The sequence below is a fragment of the Schistocerca piceifrons genome, chromosome 8 (genome assembly GCF_021461385.2).
Source record: "Schistocerca piceifrons isolate TAMUIC-IGC-003096 chromosome 8, iqSchPice1.1, whole genome shotgun sequence".
NCBI lineage: Eukaryota > Metazoa > Arthropoda > Insecta > Orthoptera > Acrididae > Schistocerca > Schistocerca piceifrons.
In genome coordinates, this window is record NC_060145.1 from 442,290,358 (window position 1) to 442,316,479 (window position 26,122).

The 26,122-nt window shown below is 49.5% G+C and overlaps 1 protein-coding gene across 1 annotated transcript; it reads right to left on the reverse strand.

The window, feature by feature from the left end:
* Window positions 1–7,286: 7,286 nt before the first annotated feature.
* LOC124712429 (actin cytoskeleton-regulatory complex protein PAN1-like) lies at window positions 7,287–25,536 on the reverse strand. The gene is made up of 3 exons (XM_047242723.1): window positions 25,288–25,536; window positions 8,687–9,218; window positions 7,287–7,759 (listed from the first exon to the last, which is right to left on the reverse strand). Exons 1-3 carry the CDS (start codon window positions 25,534–25,536, stop codon window positions 7,287–7,289), a joined length of 1,254 nt encoding a protein of 417 aa, XP_047098679.1.
* Window positions 25,537–26,122: the final 586 nt, after the last annotated feature.

The window sequence follows — 26,122 nt, forward strand, 5'->3', positions numbered from 1 at the left end:
TCTGACATTCCACGCTCCGATCTGTAGAACACCAGTTTTCTTTCCCCTGATAATGACGTCCTCTTGAGTAGTCCCCGCCCAGAGATCCGAATGGGGGACTATTTTACCTCCGGAATATTTTACCCAGGAGGACGCCATCGTCATTTAATCATACAGTAAAGCTGCATGCCCTCGTGAAAAATTACCGCTGTAGTTTCCCCTTGCTTTCAGCCGTTCGCAGTACCAGAACAGCAAGGCCATTTTGATTAGTGTTACAAGGCCAGATCAGTCAACCATCCAGACTGTTGCCCCTGCAACTACTGAAAAGGCTGCTGCCCCTCTTCAGGAACGACACGTTTGTCTGGCCTCTCAACAGATACCCCTTCGTTGTGATTGCACCTACGGTACGGCTATCTGTATCGCTGAGGCACGCAAGCCTCCCCACCAACGGCAAGGTCCATGGTTCATGGGGGGAGGTTTTGGATATAGTTAAGTAGGTAATTCCCCCCACCCCGCAAAAAAGTCATGTAATATTTTGTGTAATGTAATATCTTGTATAAACACCTTTTATTCACCTGACACGTTCCACATCATTATTGTCATCTATGGAACAAGTACTATTCTAATCTAATCTAGAATATCGTCGGAGAAGAAACAATACCGCGTAAGTAGCAAAATAAGATTTTTACACGAGAGACAAAAAACTGTCTAAAATGCCTAATACCGGGTGATCAAACAGTCAGTATAAATTTGTAAACTGAATAAATCACGGAATAATGTAGATAGAGAGGTACAAATTGACACATATGCTTGGAATGACATGGGGTTTTATTAGAACCAAAAAATACAAAAGCTCAAAAAATGTCCGACAGATGGCGCTTCATCTGATCAGAATAGCAATAATTAGCATAACAAAGTAAGACAAAGCAAAGATGATGTTCTTTACAGGAAATGCTCAATATGTCTACCATCATTCCTCAACAATAGCTGTAGTCGAGGAATAATGTTCTGAACAGCACTGTAAAGCATGTCCGGAGTTATAGTGAGGCATTGGCGTCGGATATTGTCTTTCAGTATCCCTAGAGATGTCGGTCGATCACGATACACTTGCGACTTCAGGTAACCCCAAAGCCAATAATCGCACGGACTGAGGTCTGGGGACCTGAGAGGCCAAGCATGACGAAAGTGGCAGCTGAGCACACGATCATCACCAAACGACGTGCTCAAGAGATCCTTCACGCGTCTAGCAATACTTAAACCCCATGTCATTCCATGCATGTGTGTCAATTTTTACCTCTCAATCTACATTATACCGTGGTTTATTAAGTTTTCAAATTTATACTGACTTTTTGATCACCCGGTACATTTCACAGGGGCGCTAAATTTACATCGTAGCACTACAATGAAGTATTGAATCAAATAAAAATGTGAAACAAAAAAAATACGCTTTAGAAAGCTTAATTACGGCAGATACGCGGAATTGTCTTGGTATTTATGCCATGATCTGCTACTTACGCAGTATTTGTTTGTCAGTCTCCCGGCACGACTTGGCACATTTACGTTGGTATTTGGTAGTAAGAACACGTTTTGGAGTATTAATCACTTTTATCGAAAGACTTCATAGAAACATTTTAAATAAATATACTGTTTACATAGTTGCAATAATGTCTGCACATTTCTTCAAGAAAAATCCTAAACGTCACTCAAAACAGCAACAGAGAATTACCCTGCACTGATACTCGTCACACAGTTACCTCCGCGATAATTTTCATTCATAAGGAATGTTGTCAGAATAACTATGGCAATCTTTAGGAAGAACAGATGTAAGTTGTTGTAAATGATCCCATTTTGATTTCTTGGCCGGCCGGGGTGGCCGAGCGGTTCTAGGCGCTATAGTCTGGAACCGCGCGACCGCTACGGTCACAGGTTCGAATCCTGCCTCGTGCATGGGTGTGTGTGATGTCCTTAGGTTAGTTAGGTCTAAGTAGTTCTAAGGTCTAGGGGACTGATGACCTCAGCAGTTGAGTCCCATAGTGCTCCGAGCCATTTGAACCATTTTTTTTTTTTTTTTATTTCTTGATTTCGGGAAGCAAACATTTCCAAGAATTTTCCTCGGACGCCTCGGTAATTCGTGCCATACCTTGTTGAAAGAGCACTTGTAGTACATAATACAATTTGGGCGGTACTGTAGCGCCCTCAGATCGGTAACTGTAGGCTCATTTTTTTACAGCTCTTCCAGGCCTAATTGAGTCTGAGTCGTATAGCCACAAACTTTTCTCTGCGTAGTTGAAGAAAAAGGAATAATCTAGGTAATGGACTTCGCATGGCTGTGGCTTTTTTCTTGCTTCTTTAGATATCATAGCGTATTGGCTAGGAAGTGTAACTTCACGTCCTTTAAGCTTGCACTCAATGGAACTGTAAACTGAGTCACATCCCATCTGAGTATGGCCTTTCTCCAAAAACTTTTGTGTAATCAATACTCCAGTATCAATTGCTAATCTTAAAAGAGCATTTGATAATATCACATTTCTGTTCTGATATATGCAGCCGTCAGAATACAGAATGACTTTAACGGGATTTTCCTTAATCGTTCTGGATTGAATGTCCACGATCCATGAGGCAAAACATGATGCAACTAAAGCACCTTGCGTTTCATCGAACCAGTAACATACTGCATCACGACTTACTAAATTATACATTGTAAAGTTATGAACAGCTAACTTTGTTTTATAAAAACTGCACTTGCACTTAAAAATGGAGCTACTTTCACGGCCTGTAAGTCCATGGTGTACAACGAGCAAAGCTTCTGCTGGGTTTCTTTCTTGTCAGCATCTTTTTGCATCCTTGCCTGCTCTTTCCGTTCTGTGTGTTGCTTCCACACGTCTTCACTCAAGTTACCAAGCCTGTTAACTACAACACAAGTCGCACTGGTCTTTCTTGGGGGAAAATAAGCTAATATTACCATCATCTAAAATCAAGTTAAAGGTAGCCCGACTTACTGGTGAGCCGGCCGAACTGGCCGCGCGGTTCTGGCGCTGCAGTCTGGAACCGCGAGACCGTTACGGTCGCAGGTTCGAATCCTGCCTCGGGCATGGATGTGTGTGATGTCCTTAGGTTAGTTAGGTTTAACTAGTTCTAAGTTCTAGGGGACTAATGACCTCAGCAGTTGAGTCCCATAGTGCTCAGAGCCATTTGAACCATTTTTGAACTTAATGGTGAAATCTTCTCCGCATACAGCTGTTGTATGGATTGTAGAATAGGCTCAAGGTACAACTTGGAGGAGGATTTTCTGCAGTAATGCGACGGACTGTCCATTCTTTAATCCCAAGAGTATTGAGGAACATTTTTTTTCATACTTTGTTTCCCCAGCTCGTTTTTCAAACAATAAATGAGCGTCCCTTTTCTCCTGGATTCGGCAATGTTCTTCCCTGGACGTTTGGTTGTAATTACGTCTACAAGGTTGATAACGTAAACCTTTCTCTGATACCATGACATCGTTTCCCAAAATGTGTTAAATACTGCCTGCCTATCATCACCAGAAAACTGATGACACTTCCTTTGAACGGATTTCTGGCACATCTTTGAAGCACATAATGGGTCTAATTTTCGTGCCTCTCTTGGAGTATCATTAGTGATTTTACCAATTCGACATCTTTTGTATCCAGTATTCGCCTGTCCACGCATTCTCAGAATTTTATTGGCATTTTTCTTCCAATCTTCAGGATGTGGTTTAGACTCCCGTTTTCTGTTACTGCTTACGTCACCATAAAATTCTTCGCCTTCACTGTCAGCATCATTATTGCTCCCGTGATCTTCCGATAATTTATCCAGAGTGTTTGGCAAACAGTGAGCACCATCGCATAGCAATGAGTGTGAAGTACTGTCGTCTCTAGTGGAAACAGTGACTGTGGTTTCAGTTTGAGTATTGTTGGATACAGCCACTGAAGTTTCTAGACGGAAAAATATTTATATATTCATTTAAGCGGACAAAGATGAAGCTCAAATTCATGTATTCATGAGAACGACGGCATCAGTATTACTATTAACAATAATCCCAAGAAAATTAACCTGCGTCATTAGATGTTGCAGGATCAGTAACCGAGAACACCATTTACTAAATTAATTCTTCTTCGGTAAATGTAACTTCAGCGTTACGACTTTTTTCGCCTGTTGTTTGTTCTGCATTTACGGGAGATCCTACAAGAAAGTGGACAGTGTAGAAATCTGTGTCAGAAATGAATAAAGCACAGAACGAGTGTAGTGGAGGCGTTCTGTTTTATATCACAATAAGACACTTGCGGTGCTACTAACACTCAAAGGTGAATAATAGCAGTAAGTAAATTGTTTTATTTTTTCAGGAACGATTCTCCGCTTTCATAAGGTGATTTCAGCTGAGAAAAAATTTCCTCTTCGTTAAAAAGACACCTATATCGCTGTCCATTATCACGAATGAAGCTACAAGCATGGAACCACTTTCGAGCACTGTTAAATACGTAATAAGGCAGTAACTATGTGCTCTCTCTCGCTCTCACTCTAAAACTCTGGCTACATATGCGAGGTGTGTGGGCAGTTTAAGCAGCGGAGCTGCTGTTCCTGCGTTGACCTCTTTGGGGTGCAGTGGGACCTAACGTGTTGAGCTGTCCTCACTGGGTGTCGTTGATTGTGACGCCCTTTGTTTCTATATCGGGCAGGAAGAGAAGACTACTCTCGCAGTAGGTCGGGCCAACGTGTTGTTGGCCTGCGGTGGACCTGTTGGCCCAGACCACGAATCAGGCGGCTGCCAGAGTGTTCTGCATTGCTGTAGAACACTCTGGTGATTTGCCGGAAGCCATCCCGCAGGAAAGGGATGCCAGCTTCCTCGTGTAGCAGCCTCGTCGGGTAGCGAGGCGGCTTGTGGAGCGCAAGTCGCAGCGCCCTATTTTGCACGCGTTACCCCACACCACGGCTGCGTATTCCAGTATCGCCCGGACAAGGGACAGATACATGGTGAGGCCGTGGCGTGGAGGAAGTGTCGATGAAGGGTTGAGCAGTGGGTAAAGCGCACGAAGGCGCCCCACTGCCCGCCCTCTGACGTCTCGGACGTGTGGCAGCCACGTCAGGTGCCTGTCCAACGTCACCCCGAGGTATTTGCCGGTCCGCAACCGTGGGATGGGCCCCCCCATGATCGTGACCGGCGGTAGGTCCGGTGGCAGCCTCTTTCTGCTGAAGATGACAGCCTGACTCTTCGCAGCGTTGAACTTCAAGCGCCATTTCGTGGACCAGGCGCCCAGGACGTCACATCCGAGCTGGAGGCGGCGGCGCATCTCGGCCGCGTTCATGCTGCGGGTGAACAACGCCGTGTCGTCGGCATAAAGGGCCAACTCCACGCGTGCCACCCGCGGGGCGTCGGCGGTGTACAGGGAGTACAGCAGAGGGCCGAGGACCGACCCCTGCGGCACCCCCGCTCGAGTCTGCCGATCGGTGGAAGTGCCTCCATCTGCTCGGACGTGGAAAGTGCGTCCCGAGAGATACGAGCGCAGCAGGACCACGTGCGACGTCGGTACCCCGTGCGCAAAAAGTTTGTACACGAGGCCGTCGTGCCACACGAAGGCCTTGGAGACGTCGAGAAGCACCGCCCCTAGGTACTCCCGCGTCTCCAGCGCTCGCATCGCCTGTTCCACGAGGCGCAACAGCTGCTGCGTGGGTGGCCGCTCCGGAACCCAAACTGCTCCTCGGGAATGAGTTGCTGTTCCGTCACGTGGCGCAGCAGCCGCTCCACGTACAACCTCTCAAACACTTTTGAGAGGGACGGGAGCAGACTGATCGGCCGGTAGTTAGCTGCCTGGCGTGGTTCCTTGCCGCTCTTGGGGATGGCAACCACTTCCGCATTTTTCCACGCGGAAGGGAAGGTCCCAGAGCGGAGGATGCTGTTAAAGATGTCCGCCAGAGATTGGTGAACCTCCGGCGGTAGCATCCTCAACAGGCAGTTGGTGACACCATCTGTGCCACCCGCCTTCTGCGGGTTGAGTCGACGGAGCTGCAGATCCACTTCCTGTGATTTGCTCAATCGAGTCGTCTTCCTCCCGTGCAGCGAGGAAAACCGGCAGGCGGTCCTCCACCAGACGGACGTGGTCGGGATCGACCACACCATCAGCGGGTTGAAAATTTTCCGCGAACTTGTCCGCGAGGATGCTGGCTTTCGCATCTGGCTCGCAGACTACGTTCGCACCCGTATGGAGAGGCGGGACTCGCTGGCGACGACGAAGGAAACGCTTGGCGGTCCGCCAAGCACTACCATCTGTCGTTGTTAGGGTGGCCACCAGGCCCGCCCAGTCCCGATTCCGATGTTCGTCTATGGCGGCCCGAATCTCGCGCCGCGCCCTGTTGAGGCGGCGCTTCGTGTCTGGCAGCCGTGTGAGCTGCCACTCCCGGAAGAGGCGATTCTTGTTTGTGATCGCCTCTAGGATGTGCGGCGGGAGTTGGCGCGACATCTCTCGCAACGTCCTGGCCGCCTGGGGGTGGCCGCCTCCGCGGCAGCCAGTGTGTGCCGCGTGAAGAAGGCCAACGCTTCGTCAGCCCCTTGCACAGCGGGATCGGGCGCTCCCTCGAGGCGGTCTAGGACCTCGACACGAAAGTGTGCCTCGTCTATGCCACGGAAGTTGTGGCGGTCGGACGACGTAGATGCACCGATGACGTCCATGTCGAAGACCACCGGGAGGTGATCGGACGACATGGCGCATCTAACGGTGGCAAATGTGAAGTGCCCAACACCTTTGAGCACATCAGACTGGCCGCGATTGGGGAATACGGTGTGATCGTAAGGCCCCAGTACAATCGCGCCATGCCGTTGTGTGGCGCGAAGGAGGCGGCGGCCGCTGGCGTTGGTGATCCGGGAGTTCCATTGCGGATGCTTGGCGTTCAAGTCACCCGCAATGAAGACTTTCCCGCGCAGTGCCAGCAGGGCGTCGAAGTCAGCCTCCTGAAGCAGTCCCCTCGGCGGCCTGTAGGCCGCAACGAAGGTGATGACCCCCGCCGTCGTGGTGACAGCCACCCCAGTGGCCTCCACTGCAGCGAGGGGCGGTAGCTGAACTTCATGATGTTGCAGGGACGCCTTGATATAAATAGCCGTCCCGCCGCCGTGGATCAACCTGTCGGTGCGGTAGCACCGATAGTTGGCCACCTTCACGTGTATTCCCGGCTTCAGGAAGGTCTCGCACACGAGGCAGATGTCAATTGCCTCGTCGCGCAAGAACTCCCTGAATTCCCCTTGTTGGGGGACCAAACTGTTTGCATTGAAAGCGCAAACGGTGAGGCCATGGATATGGCGATTATGCATGGCGCGGTGGAGTTGCAACGCCGGCCTGAAGGGCCGACGTGGCCGCGGTGACGAGCACCGGGAGTTGCTCGAGCAGCCGGCTCAACGACAGGAAGAGCGATCGGAGCTCGGCTGCGTCGGTGGCCGAGGGGGCGGTGGGGGCCGCTGGGGCGGTCTCCGCCACTGGGGCGGCCGGTTGCGACTGCCGTGGAGCATCGGCAGCCGGTCGCGGTTGCGGCGCAGCACGAGGTGCCGTCCTCTGCAGCGGCAGTGTCTCGTCGGCAGTCCGTTGTGCAGCGGCAGGGGTGGCCCGGCCTGCGCGCCGGCGACGCCTGCGCGTGGCGGCAACTCGCGCGCTCTGCGTGGGCGCGGGGGTTGCCACCCCCACGGGCGAAGCCGTGGACGGCGCGGTCGGGTGCTGCGTCTCGCCCGCCACCTGTTCCGAACTTCGGGTGGTGGAGGCTGATGATGGTGGCGGCAGCAAAGCTGGTGGACGGGTGCACCTTACGAGAAGGAGCAGGCCCTCCCCTCTGTCGATTTTGGCCCCTTTTAAAGGCCGAACAGCCTCTGTAGCTGGCAACGTGCGTGCCGCTGCAGTTGCAGCACGTCGGCTTTTCTTCCCGAACAAGCCCGCAGGAGTTGCTCTCGTGCTGTCCCGCGCACTTGACGCAGCGGGGCAACATGGAGCAGTAGCGGGAGACGTGGTCGAGCCTCTGGCAGGAAAAGCACTGGGCCCTCTTGCCTTTGGCCCGGAGAGGTTCCACCGCAACCTTGACCCGGCCGGCCCGCTGTACCTTGAAAATCTTCCGATTTTCCAGGCTGTCAACGAGGACAACCTGGTACAGCGGCATGTCGCGGTGCGTGCGTGGAGACTTCATCAGTCCGGTGGACCGGACGCCGAAGCCCATGTCCTCTAGCTCCTCTCGAAGGTAGTCCCCACCAAACTTGAGGGGAAGGTGGCGGAATACCACCTTCAGAAGTCTGAGTGGCTCGGAGGGGTACGTGTAGCACAGGAGGCCATCTTTGCGGATGGCGTCCATCACCGCGCGGTACTCCTCGTTGGATGACACTGTGACCTTGTAGAGGTCACGGCCAGCGTTCTTGACAGCGGCGGACGTGGCCACCCTGTCCAGTTTGTGCTGGAACTCCTTGTACTCGCCGGCCCATTGGATGACGGTAGGCGGCGGCTTCTTCTGGGCCGGCGCCAGAGGCGCGGCGCCATCCTCCATCGCATCGACGCTGGCGCCCGCAAACGTGTTGGCGGTCGGAGCGGGGTCGGTTGCTGCAGCGCAGCAGCCCTGGCGGTGTGCCGCCTGGGTGGGGCTACAAAACCGTCCTCGTCCGGCTGCCGGGAGGCGGCAGGTGAACGAGTGGGCCGCCGCGTTTTCTTCGTCGATCTCTGCGTGGCGGTGCTCCGGGAGGAGCCCGCGATAGTCATCCCAGACTGTGTGGTGGAGGTGCGGGAGGCCCTGGCTGCCTTCTTCCGCGGCCTCGCTGCTTCAGATGTCTGAGAGGGAGTGTCTGAATCATCATGCGCCGCAGCCCGGCGCTTTCTGGGCGCGCGGGGAGCGTCAAGGTCGGTGTCACGGCGCTCTGACTCGGCAATAGCCTCAGCCAGGTCGATGTCCTCCATCTCGGTGGCCGCAGCTAGCGCAGCCACGGGCTCTTCTCGTGTCTCTGGGGCCAGGGGGGCAACCGGGGGCACATCGACCTCTTGAATGGTCGAGGCCAGCGGCGCAACTCCCGCCGAGGCCGCCACCGCCGGGACTGCAAACTCGTGCGATGCGTCCGGCGGGGCTCTCGGCGGCACACCCGACACTTGCTGCCTCGTGTGCGGTAGAGCGGCAGCCTTCTTAATGTTACAGAAGGCGAGTATAGCCGCCTCGTCGTCCTCACCACCAGGGTAGGAGCCCCCGTGGGCGAGTTTGTTCATAAGAATGAACACCTGATCACGAGAGTGCGCGTCAGAATTCGAAGAGTCAATCCTGTCATCGTCAGTTGTCGAAAGCCGGTTCGTCATAAGTGGGGGGCCGGATGGGGCCGCCACCGGGATCAACTCAGTCGCCTGAGCTGGCTCCGACGGACGACGATCCGCCACACTCTTCGCAAGTAAAGCGTCCTCTCTCATCGACATCTCGAACAGCACTGCGTCGCGTGACTATGTGCTGTGGCTGCGCGCGCTTTTGTAGTTACGCGGCATTGTTTACAGTATCCATAGATTGTTGATAAGCGGTATTTAATTCTCTACAGTTCCGCGGTATTGTCATATATATATTTGCTGTGTCACATACGCAGTATTGTTTTAGATAATTTTTTATGGTAAATAATTAAAAATTCGTCATTATGACGTTAAGGGCAGATGTGCGTACGGTCAACGACATCATCTGACTGAAAACGAAAAATCGCCAATTTGTCGTAACGCAACGTAGCCGAATTAACCCTGGTGAGGTGATATTTTTGTAACGCAACTGGTGAGTTTGGGTTATAGTTACCCAATAATTTCCATGGCCCTAATACTTCAATGTTGAAGGAGAAATGAAAAGTTTCTACATACATTGCAAAAGTAACTTTTATTGACATCTCTGAACAACTTTTGGCAGCAGAAAATTATTTACAGTGAACAGAGTAGACAGTTTTTCAAATATATGTAAGTCCATAACAAATTTTGCAACATGTCACGAAATACATATATCTGCAAATTTTTTATAAACAAATAAACCAAATTTGAATATTACAGTATAAAGCAACAATGAAACTTTGTAATAACTTGTCAAAAAAATGTGCTTTTATACACAGAAGAATTGGCAAGCCATTACTCTACGCAATTTCGGCATACAGGAATCGTGCGGGTTCTGCAAATCGGTACGTTGCAGCTGTTACAGACCTTCTCCGTTTTTCTGTCAGAGCCTGGTGGGCACTTCTTACACCTCACTTGTTTGTGCAAGTCTCGTCTGGCTTCACATGGAACTGGTATCTTGAGAATTCTGCTGATGTTTAGCCGCAATTCACGGGGCAAATGGTCGTTTTGAAGTCTACGAGTTCCTTGGCAAGATTTTTGATGTATTCCAATCTCGTTAGCTCTGGATTCCCTGGAAATCGACGGTAGGTAACATAGGCATTCACTAGGCTAATGTTCATTAGAGTGAAAAATATGGCTAATGGCCATCGTCTTGTGCGTCGACTTCTTGAGTATATCGTGCATTTCTCGTCTAAGGCGTCGACCCCACCTTTTGTGTTGTTATAAAAGGCAATGATTTCTGGTTTCTGGGTTTCTGGATCAGTTGACTGGGTATGGTGCATTGAGGATACGAGTAGGATGGCCTTGCCTTTCTTTGGTACGTAAGAGAGTAGTGTTGTCTCCTTTGTGAAACCATAGAGAGCTTTTCCTACTTGTTTCCTTGGCAGGTAAAAATTCTTTCGGTATTTTTTGTTTATTTTTTCACAGTGTTCCTACGTATGTCAAGCCCCTTTACGTAGTTGCTGTACGAGGGCAATGGACGAAAACCAATTGTCTGCTGTGATATTACGGTTACTTCCGATATGGGTTTGGTCAGTTGCAACACTGCTTGAGTTGGCTTGGAAAATTTCTTCTCATCAGTGAGTATTCTGCCATCAGTATCCTTTCCGGAGTAAATGTAGGCGTTTAGCAAGTAGTGGGTTTTTGCATCTGCCAAAGCCATTATTTTGAGTCCATATTTTCTAGGTTTGCTGGGGATATACATTTTAAAGCGGCATCGACCACGAAAGCCCACGAACATTTCGTCAATGCAAGCGTACATTCCAACTGAGTAACTAGCCATACAGTTTTTCATAAACTCTTGGAAAACCCATTTTATAGGAGCTGTTGCATCACATTTTTTCCTCGCATCTCTGTCTGGGGCGTCATCAAAACGTATACTGAGCAGTAACACCAAGACCCTCTTCAGTGACTTTGTACAACGAAAAATATCACGACCAGTACCGTCGGTTGCAAATATAGCTTGAAGATCTTCACTATTAGATTTGAAGATGGCTGTGAACGTAAGAAGCCCCAAAAAAGCCTTGAACTCGATCACATCCAAGTCTTTGTAGTCAGTTCTTGTACCATCAGACAACTTTTCCCTCGTGAGGGCCAATTTTCTATTGGTTTGCAGAATTATTTCATTCAGTATTCTCTCACTAAAAAGTAGCGTCCAAGCAGTCTGGGGTCTACAAATCTGACCAAGGGCTTTAGCAGGGCCAATTAATCCTGGTAAATGTGAAATATTAGGTTTCCTTGGTTTCCTTGTGCGAACATTCGAAGCTGGAGGTTTTTTGGACCATATGAAACGATTCTTCCCATAATACTTCTTTCGCTCGTATTGACGAATCTGCCTTTTTGAATGGGGTTCGTTTTCATCTGATGACGATGTGTATGTTTCAAAGGAATGCGGTGGTTGTAGTGAACTTGCTGATCCAGGGACTGTAGCATTAGGTATACCATGCACTTCATTCTCAGCTTCACATACTTATTGCTCTGATTCGGTTTCATGGGCACTCTCGAAACCTTGTTCTATAACATTTTCATCCCCACTACATTCACTCTGACCCATCCAGTATAGATCTCACCCAGTCACCAAATCCAGGATCACTAGGTTTCATAGACCACCTTCTAAATGGGATGTCAGCTGAAAATCGGAAAACGAGAAAATCTCAGGGTAACTAACGTGATTATCAATAAGCCGAGTTTCTAGTTATAACGAATCAAATAAACTCACTGCTTTGATGAGAATTGCATCCAGGGTTATTAGTTATCACAGGAAACCTGCTAGATGCCATACCACCTATAAAATAGAATACGATAATATTCGAAAAAAAGTTCCGCAACTGGTGAGGTTGATTTTATACGCGATTTTTTAAAGTTACTGGGCATTTTTAACCCAAACAACTCACCGCTCTGTTGAGTACCGCGCTTCAGGCCGACTTGCAACAAACTGACTTGAAGGTATAGGAACCAAAAATGATATACTCACGACAACCTGGTGATGTTGGGTGTCAGATACCCAGCTAAATCTTTGAAGCCCCATTATTACCAGTTACGGGTTAAATCCACCGACAGAAGGATGAACAATAGCGAAAAAACCACGCGAAACGGACTCCATGGGAGACAGCCTAATAAAACAGATACCCACATGCGGAGACAACAGACTGACTACGAACGAAAACATCAAGGACCTAATCATCAAACCACAGTTCCACCTAAATCTACCAAGATACGAATATCTATACCCACCGCAAATCACAGCAATAGCAACAGAGAAAGTACACCCCGGAAAACACAAGGAGTTAGAGACAATCACAAGAGGAAAACACCTACTGGAGCACCTACAAAGTAACAATATACAATACTAAAGAAGAAATCGTAACAGGAAAGACATGCAACACTGGTTGAGGTTTTAGGGGGTTTCCCTCAGCTGTAAGACAAATGTCAGGGTTGTGTATATCCCCCAAGCCAACAAAAATTAAGGAAAATACAAAAAAATTAATTTTGGAAAACTACTGCAGATACACGTCTCGGACATGCTTTATTAGATTCACCAGATCAGTAACAAAATAAATCGAAATCGTGCTTTACTTTAACCTCGTACAGTTTTGCGATGGCTTCATATTACTGAAGTTGCTAAATTTCAGGCAAAATCTTTTATTGGCCGTAACTCCGTAACTAAACATTTGCGGACCAATGTTTATATGAACTTTCTTCTTTAGTTTTTGTTGCAGAATAACGTATTAAAATATTTGCACATCTTTATGAATCACCCTATATAAGAGTTCTCAGTGAAATAATGAATGCAGATCAATATTAAATTTTATTACTTGTAATTGAAGAAAGACATAATCTAAAACAGGTCCATAGTTAAATAAGAATTCGTACGTGCCCTCTTACAGTCGGACCTGATACGATTTCGTTACAATGAGAAGCGTAATCCTATAAAGACATCGTATTAGCATGTTACTCAGTGCTGTCCTCATACAGTTGGGTTTGGTATATGCAGGAAAATTATTATATCAGCAGCCCGGCGTTTCCACAGTGGCAATGGACAAGTAACAGGAGAAGGGAGCAAGGGATGTGATCGTTGTGGTTAAATTATATTCAGCATGATAATTAAAATATCACCGATGAGGTTTAAACACTGGAAGAGGTCTGTGCCAGAACAAAAAATAGAGAAACTCAAAAATATCCATCGCATATACCTTCAGTGAACAATATAGATTAAACCACCACGGATACAAGCAATAGCTATGCGTTAATTTGAGTAGAGGGCCAACCACTCGCCACGTGGTCACATCATGCAGCACAAAGGGCAATGAGTCTGTCTCACTCGTTATTTCCACACGCATATTATGAAAAAGTAAATGAAAGATGCTAAAGGCGGTACTACAACTTTAAGGGCAGAAGTCCTTGCATGAAAAAGGCTGACTTCGTGTACTTGCACTTCGTAACGGACAGCAGCCGGACATCAAGTCCACAGTTGCTGGATAAACAATGCATTTACGGAAAAAATATCATGGTACACGGAAAGCTAGAGTATTATAAGACCCGTTAGGTAGCGAGCAATAAAGGCGCTACGACGTAGCCAAAAGGCGGGGGGTCCAGGGAGTCTGCACCCTCCGTGTTACACATGACCTAGGTGCCACGTATTTAAATTGAAAGATATTTCAATTTTCAGTCACGAAATTTACGGTTGCGTATTGTCGATAATGCCGGCGATAGATTTGAACCACCAATGTATCGATAGCACAGTCGTCTATCGCCCAATCATACTTTAACAAAACTGAACTCAGGTAAGGCTAACAATGTACAATAGTCAATTTTGACTAATCAGTTCAGTTCTTACTTGCAGTGAAACTTAACGTAAGTGCTGCCATCTACTATTATTGTGCTGTGTGTGATGTGACATAATTTAAAAATCAGGTTACATAAATGCACTTGGATTTGCCTACGTCGCCCAAAAATCGCGTTGATGAATAAAAATATCGCCCAAATGGCGATGGTGGCATTTTTAAAAATTATCCGAAATTCTACCGTTACTAGCCCAAATTGCAAAATATGGCATAATCTGGTCACACGTGGGCCGTACTCACTTATGATAACCATTTTGATACAGCACGATGAGAAAGGGTTTATGGAGAGCGGAAGCGATATGTGATGACAGTACATTCTACAGTTCGTTGTCTGGAAAAGATTTTTTATTTTTCAGTGGGCTGCTTGATTCTGAAAAGACAGAATAAGAAAATAACTAGCAGACAGAATAACTAAAATATATTTGATGTTACGGAAGAGCATGGACGCCTAATTCACTTCCCCTTGTCTTTATTTATGATGTTACATTCGCAATCTGAGCACACGTACTATCCATAACCACACTTTAGCGCCAAGTCATAGTCACAGATATGCGAATACAACACGTTGGCTTATACTTCAGGTATTTAGTTTCCCACGACGTGTTGGCAGACGATGCTGTGGCGTCTTCGGAGCGCGAGCTTCGCCAGTGCTATTTCAGCACATCAGCTGAGCGAACGTTTTCTTCCTGCTACTAGTCTAATGGACAATGGCAACACCGTAGAATACGTTTGACAACTATGTGACCATCGATTTACGTTCTTGAGTGGTTCATAATTATGTTAGTAAATCCACTCGATATTTTTATGTCCTTTAAATTGTATTTGCTACATGATTCGCACTGAAGATGTAGGAAATGTATGTTATTTGCTCTAGGAAGCACGTTCCAACAGAAATTGCTGCTTACATTGACATTTATGTTGCGAATTAGTCGTCTTATCCATCACATGGACAACGAGGATGCTCTGTTTCCCTGCAGTTGTTTCATAGCTTAGTGGTATTGTGTGTTGGTGGCGTTGCCAGTTTACATATTGTGCATGTAACACACAATAGAAGCGTTGGATGTCTACAGTGATTAGCCTACTTGAAAAACGTTTGTTGTCATCGTAATTTATGTAACTTGCGCTTCTACTGTCAATTTGACAATTTGTGGAATAACGTTTTTCCTTGCTAGTCCTACTTTCAAACATTGTCTGACTGAGAAAACGTAGGCATGAAGGAGTCAATGAAAGCAATTATTCGCTATTATACCAAACTTTTGAATCCACTGGACACGAATTCTCTATATTGATTCGGAGAGTTTTGTTATTCCTCTTGTTATTTACTGTCTCAATGCTCTTGTTATTTCCTGTCTCAATGCCATCCGTGAGAATAAAATTAAAGGCAGTGGGATTAGGTTCCTGATCCATATACTGTGTATTAATGTTCTGCGCTGCTACATAAATTTTGAAGGTTATATTCTTTACGTAAAACAGAGTATCGGTTTCAGTCCTAGGATCGACGATGAACTTCAGAAATAAAATTACAGAATAGTGGCATATCGATTATGGTTCCTCACCATCAACAATACTTGTTACCCATAGTTTTGTATTTGCTACTTGACCTTCGTCACCGTTTAGAGACCAACCTGATCTTTCCACAATGCCATTTTTCACTTGCTTCTTAATATGTCCTATAATTTGGGTTGTTAGAGTAGTTCCCTAGTGGGTTTTCGGAGTTGCGCGGTCTCGGTGGAATGCGGCCGCGAGTTCTCGAAATCTTTGTGTCAGCAGTTTCATTCCCGCGGCTTCGTGTGTGTCTGCCGTGGGGAATCGAGAGGGGACGTGTAATGCCCGTTGCAGTGCCCTATTCTGAGTTCTCTGCAGCCGCGCTATGTGCGATTTGGCTGCATATCCCCACACCGGACAGGCGTACTCGAATATCGGTGTTACTAAGCAGCAGCAGAGCCTGACTCCAGTTGTCACTGCGAGGCTGCTGCTGCTGTTTAGCAGTGGGTATAGCTCATTCAACCTGGCGCTTGCCTTATTTCTGAGATCGTTTATATGCGTTCTCCAGGTAAGGCGTTGGTCTAAAGTGACCCCCAGGTATTTCGCGATTTCTTTTAACCACGGGATTTCACGCTGTGGAGCCTGAGTGTTGTGCTCTGTCTTCGACGGTTTGCAATGGATCGTTTGCGTTTTCTTTGGGTAATCATGATCGCTTGTGTTTTATCGCTGTTTACTGTTATTCTTCATTCTTTGGCCCATGTTTCAGTATTGTTGAGGAGTGTGTCCTGTTGGTGCTGGTAGCAAAAAAGGCCGTGTCATCGGCATACTGGGCTGTGTGTGTGTGGGGGGGGGGGGGGGCAGTCGGTGTATCAGCTATGTACAAGTTGTACATCACGGGGCCTAACACCGAGCCCTGTGGGACACCAGCCCGTATGTCTCGTGTGCTCGACTTAGCAGTGTCTACTTTGACACAGAATGTACGATTAGCTAGGTAGCTGCGCAGTAGCTTAACGACTTGGCCGGGGAACCCTAATGTGTAAAGTTTGTAGAGTAGTCCAGTGTGGCACACACTGTCAAATGCCTTGGCTACATCGAGTAGCACTAGGCCACAGTAACCTTTCCGGTTGAAGGCTTCTGTGGCGGCTTCGACTACTCTCATAAGTTGTTGGGGTGCTGAGTGTTTGTTGCGAAATCCGAACTTGAATTGGGGGAGCATTTCTTCTCTACGTATGTATCGTTCGATGTGAACCAAAAGGAGGCACTCGTAAAGTTTACTGAGAGTTGCGAGTAAACTTATGGGACGGTGGTGCTGGGGAAAGAGGGGGTCTTTTCCAGGCTAAGCGATAGCGACCACTTTGACGTGTTTCCACTGCTTCGGGAATTTTTGTGTTCGCGTGATCTCGTTGAATATTTTTGTCAGTTTTTCTATCGCTAGCTGGGGCAGGTGTTTTAGCAGTTCATTGGTGAGGAGGTCATGACCTGGGGCTTTCTTTGTGGGTAGAGATCTGATGGCTTTTGCTACCTCCTCGGTTGAGAAGGCAGGTATATCGTCAGCGACGTCATCTTCTGCTGCGAGAAATGCAGTTAGCTGTTCTCTGACTGTTCTCTCATGTTCTCGGTCTTGCGCCTCTGGTGGGGTGAATTGTTTCTCGAAGACGTCGGCTAGTGCGTTGGCTTTATCTTGGGCGCTGAACACTAGTCCTCTCTCGCCGTGCAGAGGCGGCATCCTAGCGCGTCTTTTAGTGAACTGCTTGGTGGCTTGCCAGAGGCTGTTATCCTGCACTTTGAGAGCCGTGAGGCGGTTTGACCATTGCTGATTTCTGTGCTCAGTGAGCGACGCCTTAAGCTCTCTTTGTAGGCGGTTGAACAGCCTCCTAGTTTTCGGATTTCGCGTCAGTTTCCATTCCTTCGCGGTGCTGTTCTTGTGTCTTATCTGGGCAAGCAGCTGGGGTGGCAATCGCTGGGTGGGGGGTGGGCTGAGAGGGGGGTTGGGTGTAGCGCCCTTTGCTGCTTGCAGGATCGCGTCGGTGAAATTTTCAGCGTTTGTTCGATGTTGTCCAATGGGAGCGTGGTGTTTGTGAAGTCTACTTTTACTCTTTCTTTGAATTGTTCCCAAATGGTACTTCTGTGTGTGAGTAATCGCTGGGTAGGCGGCAGCCATCCGCCCACGTCGATTTCAAAGATTACAGGATTGTGGTCGGATGACATTTTGTTCAGTGAACTCGCGGCCACAAAACCTGCGAGATCTTTCGTAACAGCTATGTTGAGGACGTCCGCTCTGTTGCCGTTCAGGGGAAATGTGTGGGTTCCTCAGGGCCCCACACATGAAGTTGGTGGATGCGCGCGATGCTTTTCAGTTGTCGACCCGCTCTGTTTGCACACATGGAATGCCAGTCTGTGTGTTTTGCGTTGAGGTCTCCCCCAACTACGAGCTTGCCCCTGATTTGCCCTAGTTTTACGATGTCGTCTTCTTCTAAGGTGCGGGTGGGAGGTCGGTATGCCGCAACCACGGTTACTGGACCTGTGGTTGTCGCTACCTCGATTGCTACTGTTTCCAACTGCTTCATGTCAGGTAGGTGTACTTGGTGGTGTACTTGGTGGTGTGGAATCCCCCTTTTAATGTAGATTGCTACCCCGCCCCCTGCAGTTGGTCGGTCTCTTCTGTAGCTCAGGTAATTTGGTGCCTTTACTCGAAATCCTTGCTTGAGATGAGTTTCAGACACCATGCATACGTCGATGTTTTCGTCGGTCAGGAACAGCCTGAATTCCAGTGCCTGTTGGACGAGGCCGTTGGCGTTAAACGTACAAAATTTGAGTCCCTGCAGAGCTGGCGTAGCCATCGTGGGGTTTCGTGCTACCTGACTTCGCAGCTTGCCGTGAGGGCCTAACTGCCGAACTGATTTCGGCAAACAGTTTTTCGAAGGTCTGTGTCATCTTTTGCATTAGTCTATCTGTCTGATGACTTCGGTGAGGGCTGTGGTGAAGTGTGTCATGGGTGAGTTTCCATGTACGTTAGCATGTGTTTTGGGAGCCTGTTTGGTTCTGTTGTTGTTTTTGTGGGGCTGGGTTCTGGTGTTAGTGCTTTTGCGTATGACTTGTGCCCGTCAGTTTGGGCTGTTTGTGTTTTGGCGCGTGGTCTGGTGACTGGAATGTTTTGTTTTTCTAGTGTTTGTTCGGTGCTGCGGTGTCTGGGGTCGGTTAGTTTGTTGTGTTGCGTGTTTTTGTCCTGTTTTGGTTTCCTGTGGAGTCGTTGATGATTTTGCCTTGTCTTCTGTCCCATGCCCTTTTCTGGACGGGGCAGCCGTGGTAGCTGGCTGTGTGGCCGCCTCCACAGTTCGCACACATCAGGGGGTCTCCTGGTTGCCTAGTACAGTCCCTGGATGCGTGGTCCCCCGCACAGCGGACACATTTCGGCGGCACTTCGCAGTCAGCGTTAACGTGCCCTATGATCTGGCAGTTAAAGCACTGCACTGCCCTTGCTTTCTGCTTCAATGTTTCGGGCGTGACTGTGAGGGACATCAGGCGTCTTTCATGGAATAGTTTTCGATGTTGGGGCGTGTACATGAGTGTTGCGAGGTACAATTGGTTACGGACGCTTGACCCATGCTTCTGCACTGACCGCACGTCGTAGCCTTTTGTTGTTATAGCCTCTTTGATATCTGCAGGGTTTGTGCGGGCGGGGAAGCCTCTGAACACGCTTTTGAGGGTCTTTATTCCTCCTGTTGGGAATGTGTAGTGTGGTATTTTGTTCTTCTTGGGTGTCTCTTTGATTTTAGTGTAGTCGTCTAGTGTTTTCTTGGTGATTTTAATTTTGTCACCTCCTGCTGATTTGGCTTCGAAGTGGTTTTCTCCCACAGCGGTTGTGATGAGGTTGTACAGTTGTTTGTATGTCTCTGTGAAGGTCGCTACTATGGGGGGTAGTTTCGTGTGTTTTTCTTGTTGTTTGTGTGTGTTTTGTGGTTGGGGGGAGGTCTGGGGTTTCTTCTCCGTCTCCCAGTAGGGAGAATCTGTTCTCTGTGTCGCTTAGGCCGACCGGAGGCGGGGTCGCCGTGGCGCGAGCGGTTTTCCGCGCGAGCTGGAATTCCCCGCCATCGGTCAGCACCTCTGTGGCTTGTGTTGCGTGTTCGCGCTCTGTTTCGTGTTCTACCTTGTCTTGTGGTTTGGGGTCGTTGGAGGAGTCTACGTGTTCTGTAGTCGTGAGTGTGTGGCTGTTGTGTGTGTCTGTGTTTGCAGTGAGGCTGCTTGGGCCTGGATTTGGCTTCGCAGTTTCTTCACTGCGGCCCACCTCGTAGCTGGGGCCTGCTACTGGGTGGTCTGTGGGACTTGTCGGCGCGTCTTGCGGCGTAAACAAGGGGAACAGAGGGGGCATTTCGGTCCCTCTGCTGCCCCTGGTCGCGCGTTTCGGTGATTTTGCGCGCCGTTTGGTTTTCGTGATTTTGTCAGTGGGTGGTTTCGGGAGGATTTTGCGTTCTCCCTTCCTTTTTGTCATCTGTTCTTGTCTGGCCCTTTCCCTGCGTTTCTCTGTGCGTATTACCCTAGTCTTCCTCTCCTCTGAAGGACGTTCTGGATCAAAGGGTTGCTCAAAATCGAGCCAAGCCCTTGTGTGTCCATACGTTTTATGGTGAAGCCAGTCCCTTTGGTTCTGTTTACCTCTAACCTGACACTGTCTTCCGTGTCTGAACGGGAAAAGGATGCAAAGTCAAGAACTGCCAGAGATTGTCGGTCGTCACCTTTGTTGGCACCGTTATTCGTATCCCGTGCCGATCCGACCCTGACGCATACCACGCGCGGGTATCTGGCCAGTGACCAGGCCCTGGCGTGTAAATGCCCTACACCTTGGGGAGAGCAGGTGGAGCACCTACGGCAGCGATGGAGTACCCGAGCCAGCCGGAAAAACGGCTCGACAATTTTGCCCACAAGCCGCTGATAGATCAGCCACCTGTGTTACTGCAATCTTCTTGTAAGTTCGCTCCCGATTTGATAAAATCAGGAGCTCGGAAACCTCAGTGCGAGTAAATGTCCGGCAGGTCTGCGCGGACAATCAAGCGACTGATCCCGCAAGCGGGTTCCTATGTCTTGGTGCAGTACTGTATGCGCTCCTGCAGCCCAGCACGCAATCACCGCACAGTACGGCTGTCACAACGCGACTGCCTGGCAGGCTGAGCGACAGGCAGGCGCTTAAGTACTCTATTGGGGACGCCTCTATTGTCTGCTGCAACCACGTGTTCCACTGTGGCGCCCTCACTCTAATTGCGGGCCAGGAGGCACGCGCCGCCTCAGGTTATGGCGCGTGCGGCCTCATGTCTTCTGGACTGGGTGTGGAATAGCCCAGTCTATCTGGAACGTAGGGTTTACCGAATGGGCATTTCGTACCACTGCTGTGGGTTGAGGTGGTGGTGGACATCTTTTGTGATAGTGTAAGTCTCTCGGAGAGGAGTCGGTGGTGAAGCTTCGATGCTGACCTGACTATTCAATCAGGGCAATGGGCCGCCTATAGTGGTCGTGATTTTCATTTGGTCGTCCTATCTGCTGGACGAGTGGGTTGTCGAAAGAGCAGGTGGTATTATAGAACCAGCGCGCCGCTTCTTGAAATCGCTCCCTTACTAGGGGTTCTACTGCTGCCTGGTGTGGGAGACGGTGAGGAAAATCGTTTGGTACATGGTAAATGCGTCACAACACCTTGTTTTGAAGTTGTAGCTTCTGAATGTGCGAGGGGGCAGCGCTGTCCCAGACTTCACATGCGTAGTTCATGACTAGACAGATGCAGGTGTGGTAGAGACGCAGTCCATTGTCGACTGGGAGCGAGGAGGTTGTGTTGAGCATGGGGTATAATGCCCGGCCCTCTGAGGCGTCTTCTGGCGGACAGTGGTGATGTGAGCCTTCCAGGTTAGCTGGCAATTGAGGAGGACTCCAAGGTATGTGGCAGTCGTCGCCCACCTGATGCGCAGCCACTGGTTCCTTGTAACCAGCCCATCAGGTGGGCGACGGCGGGTAAGAATCATCCCCTGCGTTTTGGTGGCTTGAAGCCGATCCTCTAGTCGGCAGCCCAACGCTCGAGATCTTGCAGTGCGGTTTGTAGACGTCAGAGGACGGCATCAATGTTCCGATGTCGTGGTTAGAGGGCCGTGTCATCTGCGTAGATGGCGCGACCGACTCTCAAGGAAACTGGCAGGTCGGAGGTGTATAAGTTGTACAAGATTGGGCCAAGAACGCTCCCTTGTGGTTCTCCAGCAAGGACTTGGCGAACAGAAGAAGTCGTGGTGCCAACCTGGACGACAAAAGTACGGCCCTCGAGGTAGCTGGCAAGTAGGCGGACGAAGCACGATGGGGTGCCAAGGTGGAACAGCTTGTAGAGTAGACTTTGCCATACGGTGTCAAAAGCTTTTGACACATCAAGTAGGACAAGGCCGCAAAACTCCCGGTTGTTGAAGGCGAGTGTTGCCTCCTCGATGACGCGGAGTAACTGCTGAGTGGTTGAGAGATGCTGACGGGTTCCAAACTGCTTCTGTGGGATGATGTTGTCTTGGTGAAGCAGCCGGCCGAATCTGGAGAGTAGGATTGTCTCGAACACTTTGCTCAGCGTCGGGAGGAGGCTGATGGAGCGATAATTCGCCAGTAAGGTCCTGTTTTTCCCCAGCTTTGGGACCGCCACAACGACAGCCTTCTTCCAAGCTGCTGGGAACTGCATTTGTTCAAAGATGGCGTTGAAGAGAGCAACAACATACAAGATGGCTAGCCTGGATAGCATGCGGAGGACTCTCCCATCAACGTTGTCGTGCCCTGGGGCCTTCTTCTGGGGCAGTCGTCTAATGTGTTCAGTGACCTCCCGTTCCGACGTCGGTACAATGGTGATGTCACCATGGTCTCCATTGAGGAAGGCAGCAAGTCTAGTCTCAACAGTTTTGGAACCAGTCAACCTGGAGAACGTCCAAAGTGGCCGGACGTTTGCCTCAAAAGTTGTCGCCAGGGCCTCTGCTTTAGGGGCAGGCATGTAGGCAGGTCCGTCCGTGGTTGTGAGTGGCGGCAGTTGTGGGCGATGCCGAGTGAGGGAGCGGACAATCTCCCATGCGTCAACCCCAGGATCAACTGAGGTGGGCAGCAAGTGCAGCCTTGATGGTGCGGCGTAGATGATTGATGTGACGCTTCAACTGAGTCTGGCATGTGTCATGCCAATCTCTGTTGAGGCGATTGCTTTCCCGGATAAGATCCTGGATGTCTACAGGGAGAGCTGGAGCTGCCACAGAGGAAGTCCTTGGAGGTGGAGTGGAGTCAACGACAGCTGTTGTAATAGCCGCGGTCAGGGTGTCGAGTGCAGCATTGACATCTGTGTCTAGCGATGGTGGCTCTTCTGGAAGGTGATCCAGAACAAACTGCTGGAAACGTGGCTGGTTGGTCTTCCTGTTGTCGAGCTTAGCTGCTTGAGGAAGTGGATTGATGTGGGGTCGGAAGAGCACCGGCAGGTGGTCAGAGTTCATGGCATGGAGAACTTCGGGTGTGACAAACGAGTTTACAGCTTTGACAAACAAATGTCCAAGACATCTGGAGCGTTGCTGTTTGGAGGATAGTGCGTCGGCTCGTCAGGTCCGTAGAGGAAAGCTCGTGCCCTCTCAGCAGCATGATAAAGTCGCCTCCCACTGATGTTCCGTGTCCACGAATTCCAGATCTGGTGCTTCGCATTCATGTCTCCAGCGAGGAAGAGCTTGTCTCCAACGCGGAGAAGAGTGTCAGCGTCGTGAATGGTTAGGTGGCCTCTTGGTGGTCTGTACACTGCAATGGTCGTGGCTTCACAGGAGTCCAGTCGCCGTAGGGGGACACGATAGTGCTGGAGTGTCCACTTAACATATATGGCTGTCCCACCGCCAGCCGTCAGCCTGTCATTGCGATAGCAGACATAATTAGGGGCGTTTGCTCGAAGGCCAGGTTTGAGGTGAGTCTCTGTGAGGAGACACACGTCCACGTTGTTGTCCTGGAGAAACTGCCGAAATTCGAGAAGTGCAGAGAATAATCCATTCGCATTCCACGTGACAGCTGTGAAGTTCTGGAGGCGTCTACGGTTGTGGTCCATGTCCAGTGGTAGTGATTGCTGTGGTGGTGGGGAAGCTTCTGAGGGCTGCATGGACTGCAGCAGTGATCGCATTCGGGAGCTGGGCCAGAGCGGCAGAGACAGCCACAAGGGTGGCCTGTACTTCTTTTAAGACCGTGATGAAGTCATCAGCTGCAGCAGGAGGAGCAGGTCTGTCTTCAGTGTGTCTCGTAGGCTGGGCAGCAGGGGCAGGAGGAGGCGTTGTCCGGCCCCGGAGGACGTTTGCGTAGCTGAGGTCTGCCCTAGCAGCAAGCAGTCGTCGTTGGGCAGGTTGTCGCTGAGTAGCAGCAGGGGGAGCAAGTGATGGCGCAGCTCGCCGCCGCATCTGCTGGCCCTTAGAGCGTGACGTCTGGCGCAAGGGAGGTTAACCCTCGCTGGCGGCGGCTGGCTGCTTTGTGAACAGCACAACCACGGTAGCTTGCAGGGTGAGCCCGCTTGCGCAGGTGGCCGGTTCTTCCCGTTTCCGCGTGCATTGCTGGCTGAGGTGACCGTTGCCGCATTTTACATATCGTGGCTTCATGCGACACAGGCGAGAAATGTGGCCTGGCTCTTGGCAATTAAAGCATTGTATGCGGCTCTTTCTTGCACGTAATTTCTCGACAGACACCGACAGGTCGGCAAACCGAGTGACCTGGTATATTTGCCTGTTGTCAGGTGTATCAGGCAACACTCTCCATCAAAGGAATGGGTCGCTGCGTACAAGGCATCTTCATCCGTGTGGTAGCAGTAGCTGCAAAACCCATGTTGATGAGTCCGTCCTTAAAGACATCAGCTGTCATCATCTTCAGTGGTATGCCTCTCATGGCAACCTTGAGAACCTTTGGGCGCACAGTAGGGAAGGTGTAGTTGGGTATACCATGTGCACCAACTATGTCCATGACAGCCACGTAATCCTCAGTGGTGGTGACTGTTAGCTTCAAACGATCTTCTCCACAGTGTTTGGCTGTAAAGGCATTCTTCAGGTTGTTTTTGAGCCATTCTCGAAGCGTCATATAATCTTCGGGATATTCGCTGACACTCGGTGGCAGTTTAGGGCCAGAACCAAGGGCGTACCCAGGATCTGAACTGGGGGGAGGGGGCAGGTCATACTAGTCTCAGTAAACAAGGACTCTAGACAACATACAGCACTTCTTATTAAATAAAACAGTAAACCAGTGAAAAACTGCTTTTAATAAACATTTAAATACAAGAATGCACTTGTACAATCCGAGAAAATATGCAGCATTTCTTATTAAATAAAACAGTAAACTAGTAAAAAACTGCGAATATCTTCTAGGAGGGGGGGCAGCTGCGCCCCCGCCCACCCGCCCCTCCCCTGCCCCTCGCTTCGCTGGGTACGCCCATGGCCAGAACGTTGTGTATTGTCGTCTGTGGCCGTTGGTGTATGCTTATCTGCATCGTCGGAGTCGGCGCCATCTTGTAGTGCGGCGTACTGGTTAGCAGTAGGTACAGGTGCAGCGGTTGCGCGCTGTCGTCGAGCCGCCCTCTTCTTTGGCGGCGGTTTCTTAAACCCAGCATCACTCGCAGCAGAAGTTCGGTGTTCGTTAGTGCCTGATGTGACAGCCGATCTCTTGCGTTGAAGCACCCTCTGCGGTGCACCGTCAGTGTATTCTTCACTAGGTGGGTCCGTAGTGTATTCCATTTCATCATCCTGTTCATGCGTGGTCGTCTTATACTCATTGTCCGCCTGGGATTGCTGGGTCGTCATAGGTGGAGCGTCTAATGGGGCCGCCCACGGCGCATGCGCCGCCGGACGGCGATCAGACTGCTCCGGCGCGGCGGTGGCAGCTGCCGCGGCCGCGCGCGCTCGATATACGTCATGCTTGCTCGCCATCTCTAACTCGAATGCGTGCGTGCGTGCTTACGGCGCGATGGTACAGAGACCTCTATGGGTCTTCGACGTCCATGACGTCTGGCGGGGATTCAAATTCCGCGGCGCGCGGTACCAGTAATTCTTTACATCTTGAAACTTACTACCGTTCACTTTCACTAAAGAAAAGATACATAACAATAAAATGAAATCATAGATTAGAATGTCAAAACATACTGTGAATGGTAAAAATGAAATGAACTAAAAATCATCTTCTTGTCTAAAATGCGTAACTGTTCCAGAGAACTTCGGCACCTCTCAAAAAATTTTTACTCCTCTGAAGTTTAGCCACATGTGGACTAATAGTGGGTCTCATGAAGCAGCACTGTTTAGCCGTCACAGAATAAAGCCTCAAAAATCTGTAGATAAAACTATCCTGTTGCTCCGAATCGCATATACCAACCGCCCTCTGCTGCGACAACGACTCGAAATCTTTTGGGTATTTGACTTTTCTCTTCTTTTTCGGGCATCCTTACCTCCCCTTCTAGCCCAACCTTCGTTCTCCAATTACGCCTTCATCGGTGAGCTTCTCCTCAGTATTTTTCATTTG

What these genes read in the sequence shown, in the direction of transcription:
- LOC124712429 (XM_047242723.1), bottom strand. Translation starts at nt 25,536, where the DNA reads ATGGCGAGCAAGCATGACGTATATCGAGCGCGCGCGGCCGCGGCAGCT. An exon ending in CTGACGGTGCACCGCAGAGG is followed by an intron (nt 9,219 to 25,287) that starts GTGCTTCAACGC and finishes TCTCGTGATCAG; the next exon opens with GTGTTCATTCTTATGAACAA. An exon ending in TATCGCGGGCTCCTCCCGGA is followed by an intron (nt 7,760 to 8,686) that starts GCACCGCCACGC and finishes CCCGTCCACCAG; the next exon opens with CTTTGCTGCCGCCACCATCA.